The sequence below is a fragment of the Parasteatoda tepidariorum genome, chromosome 5, assembly GCF_982258835.1.
Source record: "Parasteatoda tepidariorum strain Cologne lab strain chromosome 5, Ptep-v5.0, whole genome shotgun sequence".
In the NCBI taxonomy this organism is placed as follows: domain Eukaryota; kingdom Metazoa; phylum Arthropoda; class Arachnida; order Araneae; family Theridiidae; genus Parasteatoda; species Parasteatoda tepidariorum.
In genome coordinates, this window is record NC_141759.1 from 34,527,979 (window position 1) to 34,546,782 (window position 18,804).

The 18,804-nt window shown below is 31.6% G+C and overlaps 1 protein-coding gene across 2 annotated transcripts in view; it reads left to right on the top strand.

Annotated features, from left to right (window-relative positions):
- LOC107445047 (organic cation transporter 1-like) overlaps positions 1 to 18,804 on the top strand; it is a 58,838-nt gene that overhangs the window by 26,630 nt on the left and 13,404 nt on the right. For both annotated transcript variants that reach the window (XM_087163647.1, XM_016059358.4), the window contains exons 6-8: positions 2,375 to 2,484; positions 5,678 to 5,889; positions 10,286 to 10,467. In XM_087163647.1, coding sequence (XP_087019773.1) covers positions 2,375 to 2,484; positions 5,678 to 5,889; positions 10,286 to 10,467 — 504 coding nt within the window. The remainder of the gene's footprint in view (positions 1 to 2,374; positions 2,485 to 5,677; positions 5,890 to 10,285; positions 10,468 to 18,804) is intronic.

An 18,804-nucleotide genomic window follows, 5' to 3' on the forward strand; every position in this document is an offset into this window, starting at 1 on the left:
GTAAGTAGTCTGCCAGACTTATTCAAAATTGAACCAGTGTTGCGCATGAAACCGAATTCTATTTCAATAGCAAGTGAGAGAAAAATTCCATATACATTTAACAATTGAATCTTTGGTGGTAGACAAGTAAATTTGACAATTCAATTATTTTCATAAATTAAAACAATATTTTAGACGCGTATTTGCTATCACTTTCTTATATTTATAAAATTTTCTATTAAATGGCTTTTTTATAATTAGTTAACTTTCCTAGTGGTCTGATAGGACTACCTATAAAATCCCGTGTGGAGGCTTTCGAGTCGAAATATGCTGGGTATTATTAGTCTCTACACAAATTTGTAAACACTATCTTTTTCGATACATAGTTTACAAAATGATGCATTTTTACTTCGTGGTAGTGAAACGGTACTTCAGTATTATTTTTTGTAGTTAATCATAAAAGATTATCTTCCACAGTTTAATTAAGTTCATTATGTATGCTATTAAACGTGATCTGGGTAATTCAAAAGTTTAAACTTTCCTTAGTTGCTATGGAGTAAAAAATTGCATTCAAATTTAAATTGTTTGAAATGTATACAATTGCTTTTTTTTTATATAACATGTGTTTTAATTTTATTAGTGTAATTCAATTATTTAACACGTTCACGCCGGGTGTTGCGCCTGAAAGCGAGACGGAAAAGAGAAAATACTGGTAGAAGAACTGTTTCAATATTAGATAATATTCGGGAGAAGATAATCTATTCTCAACAATAACAATTCACTGTAAGGAAATTTATCATGGCGAAGAAGCAATTCAATATAAAAATTGCATCCGTTAAAAACAATTGGTAGTTATAGATTTTTATTATTCCCGGAAAAAAACTAAAATATGAAATTTATTTGTTACCAGTTTTTACTCCAGTGCGTCGTCACCCGATGAGACAATCTAGCGTGACCCACCGGTGGGGAACATGTTAAGGTTAGGGATTATTTTTTCAATGGCATTGCACTGAAGCAGAACTTTTTGATAGATTTTTTAAAATTTTTTTTCCATGAACTAAGAATTCGTCTTACCTTATATGTATCTGTTTATATTACTTGTGTTTAGTGGTTATAAGCTTTTTAATTCTAATTTATTAAAATATGGTAGTAGTTGAAGTCTCTAGCATAACCTCAACTGAAACATGTACAGAGATGCCAACTGCTCCGGACACGCCAAAATAATAAAAAAAACGGTAAATAACTGCAAAGTAAATTTTGCAAATATTTGACTTTTTCTGCATGCTTTTTAGAAGGTAAAGCATGATTGAACAATTACAAATTGGTGAATTAAATAAGCCTACGAATTATGTAGAAATAGTGGTGGATAAAAATCTACTAAATTGAATTTATTAAACCAAAGATTACAATTGAGAAACTATCACTTTAAAATATATATTTGCTGTCCGGAGCAAGTTGGCATCTCTGCATGTATTAAGCTCCAGGCAGTTCATGGAAATTATTTTGACATGACGTTTAGATGACCACCATCAGTGCTTCTGTTCTTTAGGTGTATTACAGACATGCGAATTTGCTCCGGACAGAAAATAAATATTTTGGAGTGGTAGTTTATCAATGTATTATTCTTGGTCTAACAAATTCAATTTTTTAGGTTTTTATCTACCACTATTTCTAAATAATTCGAAAGTTTATATAATTCGCCACTTTTGTTGCAATTAAGTCATGATACAGCGTTTAAAAAGTGTGCATAATTAATATAATATATGCAAATTTTAGTTTGTAGTTGTTTACCGTTTTTTAAATTATCATGACGCGTCCGGAGTAGTTGGCATCTCTGGTACTACCATCAAAATTTTAAAAAGCACCTTAGGGATGACGAGACCGGACGAGTTGCTGAACCCGATTTACTTTTAGGAATTATTAATACCCAGACTCTTAATTATTTTTTTTTTGACTTAGACTCTTCTCATTTTAACTTCCAAATTTTATATTGAACTTTTAACTTCCAGATTTTTCAATTTTTTGATCTTAAACTTTGATTTGACATTAAATAATGTTTGTGATTTTAAAATTTTAGCCAATCAAATCAAATTCTGAATTTTAATTAACTTTGTGATTTTTGATTTTGACTTTTTAACCTCCAATTGTTTATATCCGTTGTGATTTTTAATTCTATTCAACTTTATTACTTATTTAACTTTATTGCCACTTAGAGTTTTTAAAATTTTGATTTGCTGTATAATCTCTGTATCTGTATTCATACGTTATCGTTACCACCCGTTATTTTATATTGTATGTTTTTTGAGGATCTGTATATCTTTGCGTATATTCTGTATTAGGGGTGGACGAAGCACCCAATGCTTATTAGTATAATAATTGTTTTTTAATATTTCAGAAAATTGCAGACATTGAACATAAGGAAAGATTGGAAGCAAATAATTCTCCGGTAGACTTAGTTCGATATCCTAGCTTAAGAAGAAAGTTCTTAATTATCACCTTGTGTTGGTAAGAAGGATATGAAGTAGAGTAACATAACTTGTCAACTTTTTACGTTTTTTGCTCGCCATTTTTTCTTCAAATAGTTGGGGGAAAAAACAGAGTAGAAGCGTTAAATTTAGCAAAACTCGCTTTAATTTTGAGAGGGTTGAAAAATTAAAGAGCTGAGTAAATGAAAAAAGTATGCGATATTTTCCAAATTATTTAATAATTAAGGGAAATATCATAAAGAGGTCGAACCAATATGGTTACATTTAATATACAGGGGGTGGACAGAATAATTGAGACACTGCTATACTAATACTATTTTTTATATTACTGCAGAAATACTTAAGGGATTATTTTATAACTTCATAAGTGTTTAGAGCATGTGATTTCTTATACACATCAATGAGGGTTGAGGGACCCGCAATAAATTACAAACGGAAAATAAAATTTTTGGTCACCCTATGCCAAAAAATGTAACAATCGATTTGTAACTTGTAACAGTTATTTTGGCTATTATATGCAATAATTATGCAAAAGTTCGTAAGGTTAGCTTAAATATTTATGGAGATATGGACATTTATATAAGAAAGTAATTATTTTGTCTTACGTTTTATTGCTATAATTTTAAAAAATTGAATAAAGCTAAACAAAATTATTCGTGCAATTTAAAATTATTTTTAAATATTTTTCTTTAAAATTTGAGAGAAATTCGTTTAAAACTGCGCAAGATATAAGCAATTAAAGTAGTTCTTTTATTCTGCTCATGTGCGCGAAAAATCAAGAAAATATTTTTCTTAATTTTGTTGCAAATCGTATTTGGCAACTAATAAAAAAACGTACGATTTGAAGATCTTAAAACTGTAAAAAGTTTCAAACAATTTTCTAAGAGGGTTTCGTACTTTTTAAGAGAATGCAAAAAATGATAGAAGGTTTTCCACATATTTTAATTTTGTACTATTAAACAAGATTTATTAAAAATGACCCGGCATTGTTGGGAATCAGTTGAGGAAAGTATCTTTTTTTCGTCTGTCTTCTTTCCTTATTAAATCACATTTTGCTGTATGCACTTCATTGCAAGATATTATCATTTGTTCTTAAATTCTGTCTTTTAGCGCACAAAGTTAGTCCCTAATAATGTTTCAAACTTTTGTATCAATTATTAAAATTGCATTTGTTGACTAGATAAAATTTTATGAAAAGCTTAGACGAAAGAAAAAGGGAATTTATGAATTTTTTTATTTAAGATGGGTAATAAAGTTTAGACACAAATTTAAATATATTTATTGTAAATTGTTACGCAATTAGATAACAAAAGAATCGTACGCACCTGGAAAAAATTAATAACTGGTATTAATTTTGTTTTCACTAATAGCTTTTTCGGATTTATCTATGTATATTTACTTAGAAAAATTAAAATATTCCTGTACCTACAGTCACAATAATATAAAAAATTACTTTAATATTTTTTTAATTTCTTCCCGGTGTATATGAATCCTGTAATATCCTAGTATAATTTTAAAATAAAGAAACACAGATTTTAGTTTTAAGAATTTAATTTGGAATAATAATCAAAGACGTAATATTAGCGGAAAAAGGTCCGAAAGTATGACAATTAGATAGAGAGTGACCACAGGCTGAAGTTTATTTTGCAAAAATCTAGACGTCGATCGAAGAAACAAAGTATTTTAACTGATTCCTACTGAAATGTACTTGCATAAAGATTTGTGTTAAAATTGTCGAACAAAATTCTTAAAAAATAAAAGCAAATTGAAACTTCTTAAATTTACACAGGGTTCGAACAATCTTTAAAAATTTTAAAAAGGAAAAAAAATAAGAAAGTGAAATTCCTTTAAATAAATTTGCAGTTACCAACACTATTAATATTTATAAATCAATTTACATATATTTGAAAAATTCATGGTATTTTATATTTCTAATGAAGCGTTAAAGATAAAAAAAGAAAGGTTTGACTTTTTTTTACCATACTCCACTTTTTAAATTTTATGAAGACCACACGAACCCTGCTTACTGCAGTCATGTGAAATATTAGTGACCACTTTTTAATTCTTTCCAGACTGTGACTATTCTAGAATATTACGGGTAAAATCCTTTAATTTAGTTATAAAGAAATATTCTGCAGGTACAAACAATACCTTTAAAATTTTTATTAATTTTATGCTGATGACACCCTAAGAAATCTGGATCTTTCTATGAGGAAAGGATCATACCGCGTGATTTTCTAGGACGGCCAACTACTACACTTTTTGCAAAATACTTTTTAGAGTAGTAGACAATTAAAAATTAAAGCTTACAGAGTTTTTGGTAATTTAGTCAACATTTTTATAAGCTTTACCATGATATATCTGTAACAAAATTTTTAAATATAAACTTAGCTACCACTAGAACAAAATTTCCAAATCTCCAATTCCAATAAAATTTGCCGACAACTATAGAAAACGGTTTTATGTTAATACGTTTTTAAGCCATATAAAGATATGTAACAAAGCTCAATTAGAAGTAAACTTTTTGCGAATAACTAACTCATGCAAAGACAATTTTAATTTTATTAATTCAAGAAAAACTGCTAAATCAAAAATTCTTTTACTATTTTAACCCGATGTCGCCTCTGAGGATCCATCAACAATCACCATTCTAATATTAAACATTTTTATACCTTAATAATTAGTAATCACATTGTCTTAAGAAATTTTAAATATTATATATGTATTATGTATTTTAAATGATTTAGTGCTTAGATTAGTTCAAAAAGCATTTTAACACGTTCTCGCCGGGAAAAGTGAAAATACTGGTACGGGAAAAGAGAAAATACTGGTAGAAGAACTATTTCAATGTTAGATAATATTCGGGAGGAGTTAATCTATTCTCGACAATAACAATTCACCGTAAGGAAATTTATCACTGCGAAGAAGCAATTCAATATAAAAATTGCATCCGTTAAAAACAATTGTTAGTTATGGATTTCTATTATTCCCGGAAAACAACTAAAAAATGAAATTTATTGTTACCAGTTTTTACTCCGGTTCCTTGCCAAGATGAGACAATCTAGCGTGACCCACCGGTGGGTTACCCCGGCATGAACGTGTTAAAGTATTCGGAGTGCAAAGGGTTAATGCATTTGTTTACTGTTTCAAGACTCTAAAAGCTTTGTTGTGACACATTTATTTCAGTTAAAATAGTCACATTATTCTCACAGGATTGCTGACATTTTCGCTTATTATGGACTGATTCTGAATGTTTCTAACCTGTCTGGAAACTTCTTTCTCAATTTCTTCTTATCATCAATCATTGAAGGACCCGGCCTTATTTGTGGATGGTATTGCATGGAAAAGTATGGAAGACGGTGGATTGTTGTTATAGCTTTGTTACTTACAGCGATTTCATGCTTTTTTCTTGTCATCCAAGTCGGTAAGTAATTAAAGGAATTAACTTACTCTATTTAAAATAAATCTAACACAGATGGAATGTTGTTTTACCATTTTCCAAAATTGAGAAAGGGTTTAAATTGTTGCATGATATTTTCATTACTTATTTGAGTGAAGTTTAGATGAGCTGAGAGCCGTGATGGCTCCCTGGTACTAAACTGTCATTGTGAGCCGTGAAGCACTAAATTGTCACTTTGAGGAACTGGGTGTCGACCCACATCTGTTTGAAGATCACCCAACTTCAGATCCTTGGATACTAGTTTTTGGGGGAAGTAAAATTGTGGCCTGTACCATCACCTCCTACACCAAAAAGCTTCCACACGGTATTTTATAAGTAGTCCGAGCAGACTGTTTAAAAAGTGAACCAGTTGTGCGCATGAACCCAAAACCTTTTATAAAAGTAATTGAGAGAAATTCATCATATATATTTGAGAATTGAATCTGCAGTGGTTGACAAGTGAATAAGGCAAGCCAATAATATTCATAAATAAAACGAATTTTTAGTCATATATTTGCTACCACTTTCTTATTTTAACTAGATTTTGTATTAAGTGACTCGTTCGGAATGTGGATATCCTTCACAGTGGTCTGATCGGACTACCTTTAAGAAACCGCGTGGAGGCTTTCAGTTGTAGGAGGCGTTGCCTGTACGCACTTCTGACTATATTACCACAATCATGCCGTTGATCACGAAATTGTGGAGCTTTAATTTACGTGATCCCCTCTTGCCCACAATGGGCTGTTGCGGGAATGCTTTTCAGATGGGTGGCAAAATAAACGGGCACTTCTTTACTAATTTATGTAAACGATATTTCTTTTAGCAGCAAATGTTTTGAGCGATTTTGCATGACAACACTGTTGGCATTATTTAAAAGATCATGCTTTTAGAAATTGTCACCTTTTTACTCAAGCAAAATTTGAGTTTAGTAGTATCGTGATCTAAGCATGTTTATCCTATTTTAATGCTGTGGTAATTAAATTTAAATTTGTTGAAGCAACAATTATGTACGAATGAAGGTATTTTGCTTTAACATTAAATGTTAAAAATTAATCTTCTGGAAAATGTGAAGGAAAGTTCCGTTATGGAATCTAAGTGAACGAGATAAAACGTTGAAACCGTAGAAGCTGATGACGGATTTAATTCTAAGCATTCTTATGAAGATATTCTTGTTAAGAAATGATTTATTTTAAGCGCCAAAGGCTACAATTTGCTTAAGCGCCCAGCGTTTAACTCAATGAGGCGACAATGTCAATTCATTGCTACTTGATATAGCCTACTTAGTAACAGAAGTTGAAAACTCCACCGACCCACATCAAAAATATTGATACTTTGATTTTTCTCTCTCATTTTCTATGTACAGTGCGCCAAGAAAAACGGACCAGCCTGAATAAATTTTCATCTAATCATCGGATCTTCCTTTCCAGAACTCGATCTTAATGGTTGAAGGTCCCGCAGTGGACTGATCGTTAAGACACTGTTCCCAGCGGAGCACAGAAGTAAAGCATCACTGGCTATGGTCAGCGTGCGGGTGGGTGACCACTTGGATCAGTCTGCGTTTTGACCGAGGGTGTGCGTTATTGGTCCTCGTTAAACTGTTCTGCCGTAGAGTGCTCGACTTCGCGTGCAGGTCGTTGGGCTACCGAAGAGGGGGTGCCATCCCCTCTGCAGAGGATCAAAATTGTCATGGCATGTGTTCGGATCATCCTCAGGGATGTTTCCCAGACCGTCGCCAATAGCCCATTGTGCTGCTCTAGTGTGACGTAAGTGAACTACAACAACTTAATGATTCAAGGGGGTAACTTCAAATATGCTAATTAATTAGTGCAGATGATATTTTAAGCTACGAAATCAGACACAAAACGTGCTTTTCTGAATAAATACATCTTTTATCAGCAGATTCGTATTCCTAACAACCAAAATATGGAGAGTCGCTTACATCTGGGAAATATGGATTCCACAGTTTTGTCAGGATTGCGATTCAAAGTTTGGGTCCCTTAATGTTAATTTCCCTTTTTGCGTATTTAGCCATATTCCAAAAATGAAATTGACTTAAGTTAATTAACAAAATTTTTGAGCACAATTATAAAATTCGTGAAAGAATTCTAAAGATAATTCCGTGAGAAAAATAAATTTTAGTAAATATTTCTTATTAGTCAATTTAGAAATAGTCGACAAATTTTGGCACATAAATTTGTAAGGTATATAAATTTAGACATAATTCTTAAGTACATAAATTTACATTCCAAAATACAAAATTTGAGAAAAATCGGTTGAATAGTTCCTGAAAAATCGAATTTCGAAGAGTCGTATTAAAATTCGATTTTTTAGGAACAGATTTCGCTTAAATATTGCATTTATTATGCAAAATTACGTACTTTAAAATTATTTTTAAAATTTTTTACCTTACAATTCAAAAATTTTATAATGAAATAATAAAATTTAATGAAATAATAAAGAAAAAGAAAAAGAAAAAAAAAAGAAAAAGATTTCTGCTGAAAAAGAAAAAGATTTTTATTCATGATGAATCTGTAGTGGTTGACAAGTGAATAAGGTAAACCGATAATATTCATAAATAAAATAAAATTTTAATCATATATTTGCTACCACTTTCTTTTCTAAATTATATTCTGTATTGAACGACTGGTTCGGTAAGTAGATATCCTTCAGAGTGGTCTGATCGGACTACCTATAAAAATCCGTGTGGAGGCTTTCAGTTATAGGAGGCGTTGGCTCGGCTCTCTACTAAAGTCTTAATAAATTGGTAGCAAATTAAATAGTAAAAAAATAGTTATATATAATAATAAGGATGAGTACGTTTACTCTTTAACCCCTTGGGGACGGGTGATTCATAAAAGCATTCCAACAAAATCAGAATGTAAATAAATAAAAAGCGGTAGCTTAAATGTAGGCGTTGCTAATTTGACAGACTTTCTCTGCTTTTACTTTAACCGGTTAACGCCCAGCGTCATATATTAAGGACAGTTCCTTTTTTCAAAGACATTCATTGTGGTGGGAAACTTTTTTCAGAATTTTCATTTATCTGGGTGAATTAAAAGATTCTCAGATACCACAATGATTTAGTTATTTCTGATTAGATCTAGAATTATAAGGGGCAAGTACTTTTTGATCTACCAAAGACTTTTTGAATGTCCTAACAGTAGAAAAACCAATTAATTTCAAAAATATATTATACCACTTTTTGTACGATTTCAATACATAAATTCGGGACATAACGGGTTAATTATTGTTAGTTTAATCATATAATCAATGTTAGTTCAAAGTATAACTAAATAATTCCATTTTGAATTAAAGTAATGGTGAATTAAATAAATCAAACAGTTATAACCCGCCCACAAATAAACTGCTTAAGATCTACTTTGGTTATCAGTTTAATCTTTTTACCCTGATTGATACGGTTTTATGCTGTCACGTATTTGTGACAGTCGCCATGAAATGATTAGCCGTATCATCACGAAGATAACTGAGACAAAGTTGTATTGCATATAATTTTTTGAATCCTTGATATAAAGTGGTGAAAAAATCATTTCAACTGAAAAATACTGTACTAAAAATTTACTAGAATTTCGCCACCACTAGAAAGTATTCTTTTACAAAGCGGAGTAAGGTGGCATCTTTTGTAATGCATTGGTATTTTAATAAAAAAGAGTTAATAAAATTTTGTCCTCATGAATGAATGAATTGTTTGAATGGTCATATGAAAGGTCAGATGTACAAAAATTTACGTCTGTAAGTCCTAATACTTACCTGCCAACTTTTACGCATTTGGCGTAAAATTTTATTTCTATATTTAAAGTGGTAGTAAAATGTATGCTTTCTATACATTCTAGCATTTATAAACTTACTTTATAATCTTTTTGATCCACCACTATTTTCAAAAAAATTAATTATATATACTAATTTGCAATACTGTATTGGTAGTTTATGCAGCGTATGTTTCTGCCTAAAATTATAATTTATAAATCTATTTTACTACCACTGGGGAAAATCATCCTCGAAAGGATTAAAAGTTGGCAGGTATGCTAAAAAATGTTTCAGTAATTTCCGGTTTAGATATTTCCCAGATTGCGGTTACTTCCTATATTTTGAGAGTCAGAAATCAGAATCCATCGAAAAAAGGTATGTTTATGTGTCTGCTTTCGTAACTTAAAATACCTTCTGTACTTATTAATAAGCATATTTGAGGTCAACCCCTCGAACCATTAAGATTTAGTTTTAGAACATGAAGATCCTATCATAAAATCAAAAGTTATTAGGGTGGTCAGTTTTTTTTGTGTGCGCTGTAGATATTTTTTATTGCATTAAAATATAAAGAGTTGGCAGGTATAAAATATTTGTAATTTTATTTCACTTTTGGTAGGAGAGCCTTCATATGCGCAAGTGATTTCTCTCATCGGTAAATTTGGTGCATCTGCAGCATTTTTTGGAGTTTACCAACAGAGTTCAGAGCTCTATCCGACAACAATGCGATTGATCGGTATGGGTGTCAGTGGTGCAGTAGCCAATGCAGGAAATATTATTTTACCGTTCATTATATACTTGGTAAGTAAGAATTTAACACATTTTAACTCCATAACAAGATGATTTAATAGAAATTCTTCTCTCTTTACATTTACGAGTAATTTTTTTGCATAGTTTTTATTTTTAACTCATTTGTACTTATGGTCCATTTAGAAGAACTGTTCTTTTTCTCAAAAATGGGAAAAAGGTCATAGAATAAGTGCTCTATTATCAGGACTTAATTTGCAAAAAACTAGATGGATCTTTCTATCATAATATGCTAAAAATTCAGAGATTTCAAGTCAATGTACAAATTTTTTTTTAAGTTAACGAGTTAAATAACGGAATAAATACTCGCTCATTAAATGTATACCACCACTTATCTCATATATAGACCTTTTTAAAAGTTAGGACTTTGAAAAGTCAAAGTTTTTTTGAAGTTTCCTAGAATTGTGAATACTACGGCAAATTTTTAGTTAATAGGTATGTTCTTTTTTTAATGCTTGCATGAGTAATTTTTTAAATAGTAAAATGAACAATAAAACTTTTGATATATCTAATTTCTCCTAGAACGAAACAGTTCAGTAAATATATTTTAACCCATATATAGCAAGCGTCCTCTTAAAAGTACAGTTCTTTTTTCTTTAGAAATGAAAGATATGGCAGTTCGAGTGCCTTATATGAGGAATAATTTTGAAGAAACCAGATAGGTTCTATACAACATAACATATAAAGTATATTAATATTTTATTTTTATTTGAAATTTCGAAACAGTATGTTTTTTAAAAGGGCTGATTTTCCGACAACCGTTTATACGACAAGCATAAAGAGATCCTCATCATTTTTATAGTTGACGTTACGCAATAAATGTTGCTTTTTTTGGCCTTGCTCTACTACACACAGCATTCGATTTAATCTCAATACTGTTCTGACGAGGAAAACAAAGTTAAGCAGCTGGAACACAGAATGATACAGAAAATAAAGTACCAAGGATTATTTTTCTTAATAATATTGTATCATTATTAAAAAAATACGACGCTGGTAAGTTTTGTTTTAAAGTTATTGTAATTGCTCTAGCTATACTAAATAATTTCACTCATTCTTTAATGTTTATACCATTAAAATTCATTTTGGAAAAACCTGATTATCTGCTGATTTGTCTCCGACACGTGGGAGTCAGATAATCTGAAATTTACCGTACTTAAAGACGACATATTTCAGGCAAATTCAACAATAGATTTTGGCGTTTTCTACCTAATGGTATTCAATTGTTAAAACACGTTTAACATGACGTTTGAAACTTGTTAAGCCGTTTATTGTAAACTCACGCTGTTGAGTGAAACCGGTACTTAAGCACTCCGCTATAAGCCAGTATATATGCTTTGATTTAAAAATAACTACGTTGAAAATGTCGTAGATAGCAACATTATTGAGGAAATTCTTTTAATATATTAAACTTTAAAGCAATTGTATTAAGTGAGGTACTTGCTCTGCTGCACCTCGAAAAATGTTTACCTATAGGCATACCCTCCAACTGTTACGGAATTTCCGTAGTTTCAGAAATCTTCTTTTCAGACGGTAGCAAAATTAATGTCTTAATATTTAAAAATTTTAATTTAAGCGTAACTTGTCCACTATTACTTATAAAAGTGCAGGCCATATGGCTAGATTCTTAAGTTCTGATAAAAGTTTTATGAGAGATCCATTTGCTTTAAAAATTTCTTCTTTGGTTCGCTACCACTAGAAAGAATTATTTTCAAAATCCTCATAAGTTGGAGGGTATGCCTAAAAAGATTTCTGAAACTACGGAAATTCCGTAGCAGTTGGAGGGTATGCCTATAGCCAACAGAGGTACGATATCGAGAAATTTATGTAAAAAATTAAAGTTTTTTTATTTTAAATTATATATTTTTCTATTAAAATAGTGGTAATATTAGGAATAAGTGTTTCTCTTTCAACCTAAAATGTCTACCGGGTGGCCGAGTGCTTACCGTGCCTGACTGCGGAGCCGATGGTTGCGGGTTCGAATCCCGCCCAGGGCATGGATGTTTCTTTCTCTCTTTATACTCTATGTCCTTTCTTCTGTGTGATTGTGCGAATGTAACCCGCCCTATAAACGAGTTTGTGGTTGTATGACGTTGACGACGCTACTCCACCGCCGCTACACCATAGACCAATATTCCATCTACCTATATTGGATTAATGCCACAAAAAATATATTTTGAACGCGTTTAATATGTCTTGTAAGTTGAAGCAAGTTTTCTATGCGTATTATACTTAGGGATAAAGTATTTTCTGGCTACGAAAGTTAAATATACTGAAAAATCCTAGCATGCAATGTGTTGATTTCGCGGTATGGTGCATCCCTGAGGGAATATGACATGGAAAATATATGTTGTACTCCTAGTCATAATTCCTGCCAAGTTTTATACAGTGCCTCAAATATAAACGATGGGCTCGTGGAGCTTGTTGTAGACGTTTCGATGGCACAGTCGCTTGTACTGCTGGTTGGAGAGTTGTTCCGATACTGAAGGCATACAAAACAACCGGCGTTTATGCAGAGTGTGCATGTTAAATCAGTTGTGGCAGAAAGTTCCCTTATTGGTTATGATAAGGAAGCATGGAAAGAGGGTACCAGCTCAGGAGATGTTCATGTCGTGTGACAAGGCTGTACGAGTCGTTCGTTGCATGAACTTTAAACCCTTCGGGACGGGTGATTCAGAAAAGCATTCGTACAAAATCAAAATCAAGTTGTAATTAAATAAAAAGCAGTAACTTAAATGTAGTCGTTGCAAATTTGACAGACTTACTTTTCTTTTACTTTAATTGCTGTTAGTTTAATCATATATATAATCAATGTTAATTCAAAGTATAACTAAATAGTTTAATTTTAAACAAAGTAAAACTAAACTAAACTCAGTGGCGCGACAGCCCATAGAGGGCCAAGGCCTACTGTGCCCATCTCAGTTTTCTTGACCTTGGGCTCTGGGGTGCAGGAGCAGATGTTCCGGTCAGGTGGTCAGCCGAACGCGGAACCCCCAGTGTTAAGTTCCCAAGCATGCTTGGTACTCATTTATCGACCCACTGAAGGGATGAAAGGCTGAGTCAACCTTGCCCGGCCCGAGGATCGAACCAGGGACCTGTGGCACGACAGCGCGAAGCGCTACCGCTCAGCCACCGGGCGTCTTAAACAAAGTAATGGTGAATTAAATAAATCAAACAATTATAACTCCGCCCACAAATAAACTGCTAAAGAATTAATCTGATTACCAGTTTTATCTTTTTACCCTGATTGATACGGTTTCATGCTGGCACGTATTTGTGACAGTTGGCGAGAAAGGGTTAAGAGACAGTGGCCTGAAAAAAAGGGCTAGGTTTTGACCATGGTGGGATGGTGTGTGAATCCTTTATCATTGCAAATGAATATGATCGTTTCCTGTTCTTGAATCTGAACAGCTAACTAAATTGCGATAAGTTCCGCACATGTACCATATATTATATGTGTAACAATAGAGTAATAATTACATGTGTAATATATTTAACCACCTGACCCAAAATCTGGGACGTTGATCTATGATGAATTGTTTAAAAAAGTAAGTTAAATTTTGCATTGATTTGGTTGTTAAATTTGGGGATAATTCTTTACCATTGGAAAGTCACTTTTATTGATATTGTATATTTTATAAGGGCATATTTAGAGTCATATAATCTATTTCTTATATGGGCATTTCAAACTTTGACCATTTCTTAACCCCTTGGGGACGGGTGATTCGGAAAAGCATTCGTACAAAATCAGAATTAAGTTGTAATTAAATAAAAAACGGTAACTTAAATGTAGTCGTTTATAATTTGACAGACTTACTTTGCTTTTACTTTAATTATTGTTAGTTTAATCATGTATATAATCAATGTTAATTCAAAGTATAACTAAATAGTTTTATTTTGAACAAAGTAATGGTGAATTAAATATATCAAACAATTATAACTCCGCCCACAAATAAACTGCTAAAGAAATACTTTGATTACCAGTTTTATCTTTTTACCCTAATTGAGACGGTTTTATGCTGGCACGTATTTGTGACAGTCGGCGCGAAAGGGTTAAACACGCAATATGAGCAGTTTCCACAATTAAAAAGCTCACCGGCAATGCACTTGGGTTGGTATCTCTAAATTGCAAGCTCGCAATTGCAAGCCATTTCAAAATTTGATAATTTTATTTAATTTAAGAAAATTCATGTATCAATTTTATATTTTATATTTTAATTTCTCTTTTTTAAATAGTGGTAACATAAAATATGCTAAAATATTTATCTATAAAATGGCGTTGTTACGTAATACCAGGACCCGGTATATTTATGTCGTAATACTCCCCGTCAAAATTCCTGTAAATGCCTTAAATTTGAACGATGGGCTTATGAAGCCTGTAGCATTGCAGATGAACACGATTGTTTTCTGCTCTTAAATCTGATCAACTAATTTACGATAAGATCCAAATACATTCCATAAATTGCATACAATTATAATAATGGAGGTTGCAAATATAACATATTTAACACTAGGTTTACGGGAAGCGTCATTTTGTGACTCAATTACAAAACCAGTTGGCATTTCTATTTTATCTCTTGTTATGACTTTTATCCATTGATCGAGGAAAATATATATTGAAAAATAGACTTCAGAAAATAGACTTCAATATATATTTATATATTCAGTAATATATATATATATATATATATATATATATATATATATATATATATATATATATATATATATATATATATATATATATATATATATATTCAGTTGAAATATTGAAATTCTCTTTGTGGTATATCTATCGCTACCGATATGCGTCATTTTGACGCGATCGTAATTTAGACAAAATTTTGAATAAACATGCAAACTTCGCATCAATAATAAATAGGAATGTACCGACAATACTTCGATCCGTTATCCGATATCGTCATCTCAAATGAAACAAGCGATAAACAACTGTTGCCCATAAGCAATAATAGAAAGAACAAACGCAGAATATCAACTGATGTCAGGCCTCAGATTTTGAAGGTGTTCGAGTATTGAAAAATAAAATACTCGCTATTATCGAGTATTGAAAAATAAAATATTTCGCTGCGAGAGCAGCATAAATGTCAGAATTATGGAACACTAGCACAAATGGTTCGGGAGTTATGAGAGATTCGACATAATGATTCCGATACTGCAGGCAAACAGAAATACTAAACAACGATCAAGTGTTAACTGGAAAACAATAATGTTAACTTATCATTAAAATTACATTCGAAGTTCTAACTCACTGAAAATTTTAAGCGATTTTTAGTCGATGACAGAATTTTGGAACACTAGTACAAATGATTCGGGAGTTATGGGAGATTCGACATAACGTTCCGATACTGCAGGCAAACAGAAATACTAAACAACGATCAAGAGTTAACTGGAAAAAAATAATGTTAACTTGTCACTAAATTACATTAGAAATTCTAACTCATTGAAAATTTTAAGCGATTTTTAGTCGATGACAGAATTTTGGAACACTAGTACAAATGATTCGGGAGTTATGGGAGATTCGACATAACGTTCCGATACTGCAGGCAAACAAAAATACTGAGCAACGCTTAACCCCTTGGGGACGAGTGATTCAGAAAAGCATTCGTACAAGATGAGAATCTAGTTGTAATTAAATAAAAAACGGTAACTTAAATGTAGCCGTTGCTAATTTGACAGACTTACTTTACTTTTACTTTAATTATTGTTAGTTTAATCATATATATAATCAATGATAATTCAAAGTATAACTAAATAGTTTTATTTAGAACAAAGTATTGGTGAATTAAATAAATCAAACAATTATAACTCCGCCTACAAATAAACTGTTAAAGAAATACTTTGGTTACCAGTTTTATATTTTTACCCTGATTGATACGGTTTTGTGCTGTTACGTATTTGTGACAGTCGGTGCGAAAGGGTTAAGAGTTAACTGGAAAAAAATAAAGGTAACTTATCATTGAAATTACATTAGAAATTCTTATTTTTTTAAACTACCATTATTTAAATAGAAAAACATAAAATCTATAACACAACATTTTGTAAACTAGTAATTTATTTTTTTAAGTTAATTATCTGTATTATAAATTGCTTGCAGTTGCGAGCATGAGCTTTAAAGGTCACAAAAACATGGTTGAGCTCGAATTGCCTGTTTAAAAAATTAAGCTTATCTCAAAATGTGTGCTTGAAAACAAGAGCAAAAAAAAAGTTACTTTCCTATGCTGAAAAAAATGAACTCAAAATTTAACAACCAATCAATGCAAAATATCACTTATTTCCTTAAACAATTCATTACAGATTTTCGGGTCGTGTGATTAACTCTAGGTTTACGGACGTTTGCATAGCAAATATATATAATAAAGTGGAAGTTTATCAATTGTGATTCTTGGTTTAATAAATTCAATTTAGTAGACTTTTATCCACCTCTATTTCTAAATAATTCGCAGGCTTATATAATTCACCATTTTATGTATGAAAAATTTATAAGTAGTTATTTACCGTTTTTTTTTAAATAATTTTGTCTTGTACGGAGTAGTTGGCATCTCTGCATTTAGAAAGTAACGTATTTATATACTGTAAGAAAAAAAAATGAAAATATGAGATATATATTTATGAAATATTCTAGTATTTTATTTTTCAATACTCGAACACCTTCAAAATCTGAGACTCTGACATCAATTGACATTCTGAGTTTGTTCTTTCTATTATTGCTTATCGGCAACAGTTTTTTATCGCGTGTTTCATTTGAGATAACAATAACGAATCGAAGTATTGTCGGTACATTCCTATTTATTATTGATGCGATGTTTGCATGTTTATTCAAAATTTTGTCTAATTTAATATTGCGTGAAATTAACGCATATCCGTAGAGATAGGTATACCACAAAGAGAATTTCAATATTTCAACGCTTTTGAAGAAAATAGACTTAAATATATATTTACCTCGATCAATGGATAAAAGTCATTACAAGAGATGAAATAAAAATGCAAACTGGTTTTGTAATTTTCCTCATAAAATTCAAAATGTGTCAAAATGACGCGTCCCGTAAACCACGTTTTAAATATGTTACATTTGCAACTTCCATTAATATAATTGTATGTAATTTATGGAATATATTTGGAACACTAGCACAAATGGTTCGGGAGTTATGAGAGATTCGACATAATGATTCCGATACTGCAGGCAAACAGAAATACTAAACAACGATCAAGTGTTTAGGAATGACGATCATTTATGGAATATAGTTGATCAGATTTAAGAGCAGAAAACAATCTTATTCATCTGCAATGCTGCAGGCTTCATAAGCCCATCGTTTAAATTTGAGGCATTTACAGGAATTTTGACGGAGAGTATTACGGCGTAAATATACCGGGTGTTGGTATTACGTAACAACGCCATTTTATCGAAAAATATTTTAGCAATTTTATGTTACCACTATTCAAAAAAGAAAAATTAAAATATAAAACTGACATATGAACTAAATTTGGATAGAAAAGATTTTTCAAACTTTGAAATAGCTTGCAATTGCGAGCTCGCAATTTAGAGGCACCAACCCAACTGCATTGCTGTTGAGCATTTTGATTGTGGAAACTGCTCACATTGCGTGTTTAAGAAATGGTCAAAGTTTGAAATTCCTGTTTAAGAAGTAGATTCTATGACTCTAAGTAGGCGCTTAAAAAATATACAATATCAATAAAAGTGACTTTCCAATGGTAAGGAATGAACCCCAAATTTAACAACCAAATCAATGCAAAATTTAACTCACTTTATTAAACAATTCATCTTAGATCAACGTCCCAGATTTTGGGTCAGGTGGTTAAATCTATTACACATGTAATTATTACTTTATTGTTAAGCTGATAAGGTATGGTACATGTGTGGAACTTATCGCAATTTAGTTAGCTGTTCAGATTCAAGAACAGGAAACGATCATATTCATTTGCAATTGTTAACCATTTCGCTGTTTGTGCCGTATTTAATCGCCATCCACGCGATGATCTGTGTGTACGAGAACCGTAATTAGTCGGTGTCGGCGGTTACCAACGGTGATACCGTTTGGTAACCGCCACGATCTGATTCAAATTGTCACTGGCTAATATTCCATCAACTGTAGATCAATATTTCATTTTCCTATATTGGATTAATTCTTCTGAAAGTATATTTTGAATGCGTTTAAAGGATCCACACACCACCCTACCATCTTTTTTCAGACCACTATCTTTTAAAGATTATGCAACGAACGACTCGTACAGCCTTGTCAAACGACATGAACAGCTCCTGAGCTGGTACGCTCTTTCCATGCTTCCACACCATAA